Raw genomic sequence first — 12,607 nt, 5'->3', positions numbered from 1 at the left:
AGAAGAACCTGAACCCTAGTTTCCTGAGTTTTCTGCCCTTTCCAGCATTCCTAAACAAGAAGTCATGGACCCTGAAGAAAGAGCCTGATGGGTTTATAAATATAGATTGCTGGTTGAATTTAGATTTCACAAAGCTTTTTTTTTTAAATTTTTATTGGAATATAGTCGATTTACAACGTCGTGTTAGTTTCAGGTGTACAGCAAAGTGAATCAGTTATACATATACATATATCCACTCTTTTTTAGATTTTTTTCCCATACAGGTCATTACAGAGTATTGAATAAAGTTCCCTGTGCAGGTTCATAATAGTTATCTATTTTATGTGTAGTAGTGTGTATATGTCAGTCTCAATCTCCCAGTTTATCCCTCCCTCCCCCCCTCATCCTCTGGTAAACATAAGTTTATTTTCTACATCTGTAACTCTATTTCTGTTTTGTAAATAAGTTCATTTGTACCATTTTTTTAGATTCCACATATACACGATATCATAGGATATTTGTCTTTCTCTGTCTGACTTACTTCACTCAGCATGACAATCTCTAGGTCCATCCATGTTGCTGCACGAAGCTTTTGAAACACAGCACTAAGGCCATTATTTTAAAGTCGCTAGTACAGTATTTCCAATTACTGACATTTCTGGGGAAGTAGGAGGGAGAGGCTAAAGTATGGGTTTGTTCTGCCATCTTTATTCAATTCCTGATTAATCCTTAGCCCACTTTTCCAAAATTCCTTATAAAATAGAGAACACTGTAAATAATATGTTAACATTTGTGTAAAACAGGAGGTTAAAAATGTATTAGAATGTTCTTACAGATGCACAGAATATCTCTGGAAAGACACACGAGAAGCTGTCAAAGATGATTGTGGGGAGGGGCAATGGGCGGCTGGGGGCACAGGTGGGAGAGGTGACTGGCCACCATGGGACCCAAGGCTACCTTTGAATATGGTTACAAAAAAATAAAACAGGCAAAAGACCCAAACTCTTCAGTCAATGCATTGCCCCAGGTGCAGCCTGCTCATCATGTCAGATGTGACGCTACCGGCTCTCCATGTAATGTGGCCCCGCGCATGTCTCTGACCTCATCTCCTAGACATTCCCCTTGTATGGGGGATACGCTCGCTCCTGCAGCAAGGGCCTTCTTGCTGTTCCTTGAACAAGCGGAACTTGGCGCCACACGGGGCCTCTGACCTATGTTGCCGTGGCCTGGATCCCTCCTCTCCATCCTTGCATGGCTCACTCCTTCACTTCTGCAGGTCTCTGCTCCGCTGTCACCTCCTGGGGGAATCCTTCCCTCACCACCTCAGATCCCCATTGCTCTCTGCTCCTCCCATGCCACTTCCTCTGCCTGTCACTTACTCATAGGTTTCCTTGCTCATACGAGCGCCGCGAGCCTGGGACTCTTTTCCTGAGCACCTAAAATAGGGCCCACCCCAAAGACAGCACTCCAAACATGTTTTCTTTTCTTCTTTAAAATATTTATTTATTTATTTATTTTATTTATTTATTTTTGGCTGCGTTGGGTCTTCAATGCAGCGCGCGGGTTTCTCACTGCGGTGGCTTCTCTTGTTGCGGAGCACAGGCTCTAGGTGCCCTGGCTTCAGTAGTTGTGGCTCGTGGGCTCTAGAGCACAGGCTCAGTAGTTGTGGCGCATAGGCTCAGTAGTTGTGGCGCACAGGCTTAATTGCTCCCCGGCGTGTGGGATCTTCCCGGACCAGGGCTCAAACCTGTGTCCCCTGCATTGGCAGGCGGATTCTTCTTTTTTTTTTTTTTTTGATTTAATAAAGTTTTATTTTTCAAAATATACAGTTGGTGGGACCTGTTCATGCATCTTCACTAGCAGCTGGAGCATCTCCACCCTTGGCATTTCTGGTATACATTACTTGAGCTCTGTGCTTTGAAACCAGTTTAATAAGTCCTTTACTAAGGAACTCCTGCAGGGCTGCCCTGGCCAGGGAACCACGAATCCTCAGTCTCTCAGAGACGACAGCTGGACTTATAAGCTTATAGTCGGGAACTTCTTTACAGAGTTTGTCATATGTTGCTTTGTCAAACAAGACTAGGTTATTGAGCTTGTCCCGAACTTTGCCTTTGGACCACTTCTTCTTTTTGGCCTTGCCCCCAGATTTGTTCACTGGGTCTTTGTCTTTGTTGGCTGACTTTCCAGCATCTTTCTTCTTCTTGTTGTCCTTGGGCGGCCTAGCGAAGCCGGGAGAGCAACTGCTACCACTGCGCCTCGCTAAGGTGTCGGACAAAAAGGGCAGGTGGATTCTTAACCCCTGAGCCACCAGGGGAAATCCAGCCCCTGCAACTCTTAATATTCTGTTTTTTCCTAACCTGGGGGCTTCACTTTCTCAGAGCAACTTTCTTCACCAGCCATAAGTAATCTCACACCCAGCTTCGACACACCCAAGAGGACCTGGATGTTTAAATTCAGCTCTAGGCTCTCTCGGCCTTAGCGCCATCTTCTGAGAAACCTCCGAGCCATGAGAGCCAAGTGAAGGAAGAAGAAAATGCGCAGGCTGATACGCAAGAGAAGAAAGATGAGGCAGAGGTCCAAGTAAACTTGTACACCCATGGAAGCCGCAGGAGCAGAAACAAGGGCAGCCTGGGGCCAGGGACGCTGGTACAAATTGTTGGACTGCATGCCCACTGTCTAGAACTTGTCTCAATGGACCTAAAGCATCTATGGCCATTCTGATCGCCTCAGCCACCTTTGAGAGACCCACCTTGCTTGTATCAAAGTGGTCCCTTTAGGTCCTTGGCCCTGGACGTGGACAGACGTGGGTCACAGACCCACCCCTGGACCAATCAACTAGGCCATGTAGGTGGGACAGGGTGATGGGCTCAAATTAAAGCAGGGATCCATTGGTGACCAAGTGACGGTACCAGGGAGAACACGGAGACTCCCCTCTGGAACCAGAGTTGGGCGGGAGAAAGGGCATTCTCAAGAGAGCCGGGGTGTAGGGAGGGGCATTCTCCAAAGCTGAGATATGTGAACAAGTGCACTGGGCCGCTGAGCACGGGAGCCAGTCCCCCATGACTGGTAATTATAATATAATCTGCTTCCCAGCTCTCCCCTCAAGCCCTCCCAACCCTCGCACCAGATGCTCATTGGCTTTTTGCCCCACCTAGTTACCAGCGATCCTCTTCCAAATCAGTGGCTTTGATGGGAATTGTATCGTTACTGTTTTCTAGAATTACTGAGGTTCGCCACGGGCACAGGCTGCAGACCAACGGCTCCTCTTACCAAAGTCACCTGAAGTGATGTGGGCGGAGGTGCTCTTTTCCTCATGAATTATTCCACCTGCAGTTGACTCGTGCTTTATTTTACTTCCCTTTTCACATCTGTCGCCCAGCTCGGCCCTCTGCCACCTGGTGTGACTATTATTCCTCCTTCCTTCCATATTGAGCAACGCAGCTCTCTCCTCCGAGGGCGGCACAGGGCCCCAGCAACCCCGGCAAGTGTGCCCACTTACTCGTAAACAGTTGTGACATCTGCAATCTTAGCACGAGAAGGGCCCATGGCAGTCAGCTGGTCCAACCCTGTATCTTACCGGGGAGAAAATGAAGCTAAACTATTATATCTGAGTTTCTCAAGGTCACCCAGGACAGCAGGGGCACAGGATAGCTGAGGTCTTGGTGCTTTCTGGTTCCTAACACAGCGATGTCGCCAGGAACAGGACAAAACGACCAGCAAAAAATAGAAACGGGGGTGGTGCAGAGAATCGGGTCCTGTGACCAAAATTCCCCACTGTCATCCTGCTCTTTGTGTTCTCTCTTAAAATAAATCCGTTCCCCTTATGAACACATGCACTGCAGGACCCCTCGCCAAGACAGGACGAGACTCCTGTCCTACTCAGCAGTTGGTTATCAAGCCACTATCATGCTCTGTGGGGAATGGAAAAAAACAAACAAACAAAACAAACACCCCAGCCAAGAAAACAAACAAACAACACATAAGTTAGGGTCCCTAACCATGGGAAAGTTTTCAACCGGTTTGGGGGGAAAGGCCCAAAATATTTGATCAAGTTTAGGATACAAGGACTGTCAGAGCGCAGGGTGGGATGTTACTGAACACGTGGTGGAGACCAGCTTCCCAATACTGCCCTTGCTCTGCATCTTGTCATCGTCCTATGTAAAAGAAAATGTAATAAAAACTTGCCCCAACCTCCATAAAGATGCCCCCAAGTCTCCTCCAGTTGACTTTAGAGGTTGAATAAACGTAATTATTGTGGAAAAGGGATAAACATCAAGTGCCAGGAGCTCAGGGGACGAGAAGCGTGTTCGGGGAAACCCCTCCCGAGGGCTCTGATTACCGCCCCTCTTCTGGCTTATGCACCAGCTCCTCATCTGATGTCTGAGAAACTGAAATCCTGTAGCAGAGGAGGGGAGAATAGGACCAGAACTCAGATTGCCTGGTTTGTCAACTTGCAAACGATCATATGCAAGCAGCAGATGCACACAGGTTTTAAAAAAATCAAGTAGTGCTACAAGGCTTATCACAAAAAAATAGCTCCTTTCTTCAACTGCCACCCTTACCTGAGAGGCGGTCCCTTTCAGCTTTACCTTCTTAGTTTCATATATCATGCTTACGCTGCTAGTTCTTGATTTTTCCTTCTATGGACATCTTACTATGAAATATGAGATTTTAGCTCCCTTACTACTCTCCCTTCCAGTTACATAACGATTTTTAAAAATTATTTATTTATTATTTATTTATTTTTGGCTGCGCTGGGTCTTCGTTGCTGCACGTGGGCTTTCTCTAGTTGCGGCGAGCGGGGGCTACTCTTCGTTGTGGCGTGCAGGCTCCTCACTGCGGTGGCTTCTTTTGTTGCGGAGCACAGGCTCTAGGCGCGCAGGCTTCAGTAGTTGTGGCTCACGGGCTCTAGAGCACAGGCTCAGTAGTTGTGGCGCACGGGCTTAATTGTTCCCCGGCATGTGGGATCTTCCCGGACCAGGGCTCAAACCCGTGCCCCCTGCGTTGGCAGAAGGATTCTTAACCACTGTGCCACCAGGGAAGTCCCACATAACAATTTTATCAAATCAATGTTCCATGTTTACATTAGTATTAAATATTTGTGTAAACATTGTTCAGAGAGGAGCCATGTAGCACATGGTGATTACCTTTTCTTTCCTATATAACTTTTTGTTTTTCCTGGAATTAATAACTGCCTCTTTGTTGTTATTGTTGTTTAATTGGTTTTTTATGTGTCTTTAATTCATCTTCTAACTTTACGAATTATAAACTTATAATTTAAGAGTTATAAAATTCTTAATTTTATAAATTAGAATATAATGTATTAAAATGTATTGAATATAATGTAATGTATTAGAATATAATGTATAAGAACTATACAATTCTTCCTAATACATCCAAACACATCAGGTGATCTTCCAATTTCTTATTTTTTTCTTTTGAATGTCTCTGAGATTCCACAATCCTGAATTTCTCTGACCTCCAGCTCAGATATGGACTGCTTTTTCGTAGGTCTGATGCACAGCTGTGATTCTGAAACTTCCCTTCATCTTCATCCTGGGAATTCCCTCCACCTCTCTCCTGTGTTACGCCTATTTTCCAGGGATCTTAGTTTGTCTCTCCCTTTGTTTGGGAGGAATGCATCTTCCAGTAGCTTTTTGGGAATGGGGGAAAGGGAAGTGAATTTTTTGAGACAATGGATGCCTGAAAAATATCTTTATTCTGTCCACATGTTTGTTTTACACTTTTTTTGGGTACAGAAGTCTAGGTTAGAAACCGTTTTTCCCTCTTGAGGCCTTTTGAAGGTCTTGATCCTTTTGTCCTGCTGTTCAGAAGGCTGATGCCATTCTGACTCCTTGACTTCTCTGAGTGTGACCTGTTTCCAGAAGCTTTAGGGATCTTCTCTTTATCCCTGAAGTTCTGAAGTCTCACAGTAATGTGAGAGGTTTGTGAGGGTTTGTGTTCATTCACTGTGTTGGACACTCGTTGGCCCTTTTAATTGGGAAACTGATGTATGTCAGTTCCAGGATTCTATCTTGATTTAGTTTCTCTGTTTTCTCTTTTTGTAACTGTTACTTAGCAGGTACTGAGACTCCTGAACTTATATCAATGTTTTTCATCTTTCATACTTTCCACCTTTTTGTCTTTCTGTTTTACTTTCTGGTAGAGTCCCTCAACTTTATCTTTCAACCCTCCTATTGAATTTTTTTCTATCATATTTCTAACCTCCATGACGTCTTTCTTGCTTTCTGTATGCTCTCTCTCTCCCTCTTTAAAGGGCATCCTGATATTTTTTTAAAAGGTATTATCATTTAAAAAATAAACACAGTATCTTTTTAATCTCAATATTATAGTATTTTTTTCTCTCCCTGCATTGCCTCTGTTTCTTCAAAGTTCCCCCTACTCCCCCCATTTGTTTTAGTCTACCTTTTATGTTGGAGGATTCCCTCAAATATTCGATGTTTCTTTTTTTTTTGGCCGCGCCATGCAGCTTGTGGGATTTTAGTTCCCCAACCAGGGATCAAACCCAGGGCTTCAGCCATGAGAGCTCAGAGTCCTAACCACTGGACTGCCAGGGAAGTCCCTATTCAATGGTTCTTGGTGGTGGTTCACAGTTATGAGCGAGGCACTAACATCTATTTGAAAATGTTGAGCATAAGTGAGCAGCCTGAAGACAGGTGGGTGCACCAAAGCCATTGTACCAGGAGACAAATACCTGATTCTGTAGCCTTTGTCCCTTGAGCTGCAATGTTTTCCAATGAGATTATACCCCCACGTTCCTGCCTAGGGTTGGGGGTGAGAATTGGGGAGGTATAAGCCTTCTTCAGCATTTTTCCAGCCAAATTGAGCAAGGGAGATGGGGGGTGAGTGGTGGCATTCTGTTCATTATGCGGGCTGTCACTCCACTGTCTCATTTCTGTCCTTGGTGGAGCCAGGACCCTAAGCCCTGAGCCTTCCTTGTTCAACCTCAGTCTTCTTCCTCCTCACGCAAGGTTTCAAGCCATCTTCCTGTTTCCAGCCCCACCCAAACCATACCTCCCTCCCCACTCCTTTCAGAGGCCCCTGGTCCTTGAATCCCCCAGCCTGTCTGGGGCTTGGAGATGCCGAACAGCTGGTTTCTTGCTGCTTCCAATTTGCACAGGTCTAGGTTTTTCTGTTATAGTAGGTAGGTTAGTTTCCACTGATCATAGCTTTTGTGTTTCTTAAAGGTTTAACATTTATTGTTGGTTGTGGCTGTTTTCACATTCTTTGTCCTTGAGGATGTATGCTCCTCTCCTCCCTTACTGCCATTTTAGTGGAGGTTTGCAAAGCAGCAGAGATAAAATTATGTGTTCAGTAGACCATGCTTGACTCAGATTTCCACACGCCTGTTTGAAAATTCACTGTTCCAGCTTTCTTTCTTTCCTCTGTTTCTCTCCTTCCCTTCCTCCCTCCCTCCCTCCTCCCTTCTCTCCTTCTTTCCTTCTTTTTCTTCCTTCCTCAATCCCTCCTCTGTCTTTCTCTCTTCTAGAACGCTGTTCCTCCCTCCTTGACTGTGTTGGGGAGGCTGAGGTCCTCTGCTTTTTAAAATACTTTGAATATAAGTAGTACCTTGGACTCTGGTTTTAATTTAAACACATCACGGTTCTGCAATGGACTTAGAAATACCAACAATTCACAGTCTGCCCTTCCTAATCTCTTGCCTTCCTTGTGCTTGCTGGGAAAACTCTTTGGTATTTCTAGGAAGTGGAGTACTGGCATTTCAACCATTGCAGGTCCAACAAATTTTGTTCAGAGTTTGAGTTCCAGAACCTTGGCCCACGGAGCATAGTGAGAGAGGGCAAAGAGCTCTTGACCAGGAAGGAAAATGGGGCCAGGTGAGGGTGGGACAGGGTATTAATTAACTGATGAATTAATTCAAAAATGTGTATTGAGTGTCTACTATATTGCAGGCATTGTCATAGGTACAGGGGTTATGGAAATGAGTAAGACGTTCAGAGTCTGGGGGATAAGACAAACAGATAAGCAAACACAACATAAGTGTAAGTGCCCTTCATGCTCAACAAAATTAATTTAGCATCTACTGTATGTCAGGCTCTGTACTACCGGGCATTTTTATTTTATTTATTCCTTATAATAACATTGTATGTTAGACATTATTATACCTATTTTTAAAATTAATTTTTAATTATTTACTGTTTTTAAGAATTTTTTATTGATACGTTTTTCTTAAATTTTTATTGGAGTATAGTTGCTTTACAATATTGTGTTAGTTTCTACTGTACAGCAAAGTGAGTCAGCTACACATATACATATATTCCCTCTTTTTTGGAATTCCCTTCCATTTAGGTCACCACAAAGCACCGAGTAGAGTTCCCTGTGTTATACAGTAGGTCCTCATTAGTTATCTATTTTATACATAGTATCAATAGTGTATATACGTCAATGCCCATCTCCCAATTCATCCCACCTCACCCCTTTCCCCCTTGGTATCCATACATTTTTCCTCTATGTCTGTGTCTCTATACCCATTTTAATATAAGGAAGCTGTCAAAATAGAGGAATATACAAATTTATCCTCCCTCTCTCTCCCCTTCTCCTTCTTTCTTCCTTCCTTCCTTCCTTTTATTTCTTTCTTCCTCAGTCCCTCCCGCTCCCACCCCTTCTCTTTCCACAGGAGAGGTGAGTCCCCCACTCTGGTGCCCCTGCTGGGCTCAGTGTCCATCTGCAGAACTGAAGGCAGGGGCTCTGCTTATCGCAGAAGATCCCGTCTGAAACGGGCTCTTCATCCTTGGACATCACCCATGCCATCTCCTCCCTCCCACCTCCAAATCTAGGGAGAGCATCTCGTGTTGGATCAGAAGGAGAATACACGTCCCACTGGTAACCAGCCGTGTTACTGAGCGCCGTCTTCAGCATGGAAAGGACCAGGGGAAATCAAGTCCTGAAAACCTTGCACTAAAACTGTCCGAAACCACAAAAAACTCCGATGTGCCATCCTTTTTCTCTTCCTCATTTTTTTTTCCCTTTCCTTTTTCTTGTCAAGAACAAAAATGTACCAGAGTATTGAGACACCAGCTAAGGAATGGCCATGAGGACGGAGGGGCAGGGAGGGACAGGGTTAGGCCTAGAGAGGTTCTTTAGAAAAGCAGACCAGCTGTCCCCCCGGGGGAAGATCAAGGGGGTCATGTGGGTGATTTGGGGAGAGGCAAGTACACACACCCCTCTCTGAACTTGATCAGTTTGTAAAGCTGTCTCTGAAACAGGAACTTGCCTTGGGTCTCCTGAACCGAGGGGCTCAGGTCTAGCCTTCCTCCTTGTCACTGTCACCTTGTCCTTGGTAGCACTTGACTGGCCGAGCTTGGTCCCTTGGCCAAGAGCTTTGCTCTTCCCAAACCTGGGTCGGTAAGTGGAGGCTGGGCATTCCTGGGGGGCTCTTCTCACTAAGGATGAGGTAGAGGAACTTTGGGGGTGGAGGCATCCGAATGTCCCATGCATTAAGAACGGGAGGTGGGGGGCTTCCCTGGTGGCGCAGTGGTTGAGAGTCCGCCTGCCGATGCAGGGGACGCGGGTTCGTGCCCTGGTCCGGGAGGATCCCACATGCCGTGGAGCGGCTGGGCCCGTGAGCCGTGGCCGCTGGGCCTGCGTGTCCGGAGCCTGTGCTCCTCAACGGGAGAGGCCACAACGGTGAGAGGCCCGCGTACCGAGGAAAAAAAAAAAAAAAAGAGAACGGGAGGTGGTGGTGGGGTACGACAGAGATTCTGTCAAATTACGGATGTAGCCGACTAGATCCTGAACAATTCTCAAGGGAGGTCCTCCCACACCCACAGGGAGGCCAAAAAAAGGCTTGAAATTCAAATGACTTTTGGTGTTTGGGAGTGCGAGAGAGGGCACTGGTAGTAAACAGAACAGAAGGGGAAAGAGAAAACAAAAGGCCTGCTTGGTGTCTTTCCTAAGAAGCAGCTCAGGATGGCGGCAAAGGTGATCCGATATGAGGCTGGACTTGAATAATATTTTCTCTTATGTATCCACGGGCTAGCCTGCAAAGGGGACTATTCACACATTTTACATAAATTTGGTGTCTGCCCTGATTGCAGCAGCTGCTGTTCCCTCTCCTTTTTTTTAGCCGCTGTTTTCAAGGCGACAGGGCAGAGATGCTTTGCCCACACTGTACCCACACGCTGTCTCTGCTTCTCTCAAACCAATTCCTGGCCCTGGTTTCCTCCAAAACTTGGTCCTTTCAGGAATACCATCATATTTTGTTATTGTTGTTGTTTTTGCTTTGGGTGAGAAGGATGGGAACACCGTAGGAGGACAGATAAAGATGGGCCCCATGATGAGAGGTGAGAAAACAGTAATTACATTTGAGAATCAGGTAGACGGAGAAATAAAAGTCCCTTGGTCCAGTACTTTGTTCTGTCCAGGTCTCAGTTTTTCTCATCTCTTAAAAAGAATGATGAGGGTTAGAAAGGGTTGCCAGATAGACTGTAGATACTGGACTCCCAGTTAAATTTGAATTTCAGATAAACAGCGAATTCATTATTAAAAATCTGACCTTATAATTCTGTGTATTTGAGGTAGCTCTTAAATCGCCACCCTCAGGTGATGTTTAAAGGATGGGCACCCACGGGGCACACAGTCTTAGAGAATCAGTTTCTCCATCTGCCTGAGATGGAGAGAGAGTGGGGTTTCATGCCCGTCTTCTCTGCTCCCGCCTGCCCTTTCACACCGGCCCTCTCTCTCTTCTAAAAAAGGAAAGAAAGGCATTGCCCTTTGTTGTAAAAACTTCCAGGGCCAAGACAAGGGATGATTAGAAATATCTGTGTTTTTGTTGAGAAAGCAAAAGCCTTTTGTAACTGAGGTACAAATCATTTCACAAGGTAGGTGGCTTCCAATTGATGGCTTTCCATAAAACTTGGAGGAAAAAAGCCTAATTGAGTTGACCACTGATAGATCATTACAACAATTTTTTTAAAAATAGGCTTTATTTTTTAGAGCAGTTTTAGGTTCACAGCAGAATTGAGCAGAAAGTACAGAATGTTCCCATATGCTCCCTGCCCTCCAACCTCCCCCATAGAGTAATTTTTGACGTGATGTCTGACCTATAGCTCGAAGGAGTTCAAAAAATTGAATGACACTGCCAAATTCGGCTCTGCTGAAAAACAGATTTTTAGCTCCCTGACAAAGGTGGACTCGCTAGAAATCTTCACACGGGGTTTGTGTTCATTGAGTCATTCCAGACGCCGCTCTGAAGCCGTGAGCCCAGAAGTATGTCCCAATTTTCCTTCCTTCTCATCAGCCCTAAGCACTGTCATAACAGCCTCACCAATTTGTTCATGTGAACAAGGTGTCTCAGTGCCTACGTTCATAAAAATGAGAAATAGATGGGTCTCTAAAGCTAGAATTGGACCTTGAGGAATAGAAATCTTCCAGTTCTCAAATTACATTGTGATTGCCATATAGCCCAGGTATGTGTCTGTGGCTGTCTTTACATGACTTCCGGTTCTGTTGCTGTTACTTAGTTCCCATGAGGCCTTAGACACTTCTTTTCCTTACTCTTTTTCCATGTGTTAAAAAAAAAAAAAAAAAAAAACAGTAAGAGGGATAATACTGGTGCTAAACCAGCTCATTCTTCCCTAAGTAGTATTAATTAATGGATATTTAAACTAATTACATATGTATGTAAATATATAAAAGTACATATATTTATGTATTAAGGGAATAATTTCCAATAACATTTTACTGCTCTATGTTTAGTGATCAATAACATATATATTTACCTTGTTACAAATAATTGTAATGATGACTTAGTTTCCAAAAAATGTTTTAACACTCGGAGCCTGAAGGTCGTGGGATAGTTTTAAAATTTTAAATTGGAAATCTATTTACATAGGCATTTTTGCTTCAGAAAGTGTGAGGGGGTAATCAATAAGAGATGTTCAAATAATAAAAGATGTCATAAAAATATGACATTTGGATACACTTGTTTAGAAGAAGTGGAATGAATGTAGAGTTCCAGGAAGAAAGGAAAGGATTTAACATTTCTGACTGTTAAAGAACTGCTTGTTCATTTTGAAAAAGCAATGATGGTAAGTGTCAAGTTACTGTGGTATTAGATTCTGTTGGATACATTTTAAAAGAGTGTTATGGGAATTCCCTGGTGGACCACTGGTTAGGACTCCACACTTTCACTGCCGGTTCCCACAAGCCCTGCGGCACGGCCAAAAAAAAAAAAAAAAAAGCTATATGACAGTTCTATTTTAAAATATACCATGCTAACAGAATACATCCTTTGAACCACTCAAACCTGTGATTAAAAGTTACACATGTCCATTTAAAAATGTTTGCAGAGATATGTAGTTTCCTAGCATTTTTTAGGGGGTGTTGGTAAAGAAAAGTTTGAAGACCACCACTTCATATCATTGTCTTCCCAACATTTCTGCTCATAATCCTTATATTTCTAGATACTTTACAACTTTGAACAATAAAAAATGTAGGCATCATTTTACCTACAATTTCAGAGGATTCATAGTCCCCAGTTCTTTGTACCTCATCATGTTGCCCATCTACTCTGAACTGGGTGGTAGTTCCACGGTCATGATACAAGGGCTTAAATTGGAGAAACCAGAAATAAATCAGCCCCTAGACC

General features: G+C 44.2%; 1 protein-coding gene across 1 annotated transcript; it reads right to left on the bottom strand.

Annotated features, from left to right (window-relative positions):
* Positions 1 to 1,770: 1,770 nt before the first annotated feature.
* On the bottom strand, positions 1,771 to 4,589 carry LOC132512788 (small ribosomal subunit protein eS25-like). The gene is made up of 2 exons (XM_060136706.1): positions 4,542 to 4,589; positions 1,771 to 2,278 (listed from the first exon to the last, which is right to left on the bottom strand). Exons 1-2 carry the CDS (start codon positions 4,587 to 4,589, stop codon positions 1,823 to 1,825), a joined length of 504 nt encoding a protein of 167 aa, XP_059992689.1. The 3' UTR covers positions 1,771 to 1,822.
* Positions 4,590 to 12,607: the final 8,018 nt, after the last annotated feature.

The sequence above is a fragment of the Lagenorhynchus albirostris genome, chromosome 21, assembly GCF_949774975.1.
Source record: "Lagenorhynchus albirostris chromosome 21, mLagAlb1.1, whole genome shotgun sequence".
Lineage (NCBI taxonomy): Eukaryota > Metazoa > Chordata > Mammalia > Artiodactyla > Delphinidae > Lagenorhynchus > Lagenorhynchus albirostris.
This window is presented reverse-complemented; position numbering and strand designations above follow the sequence as displayed.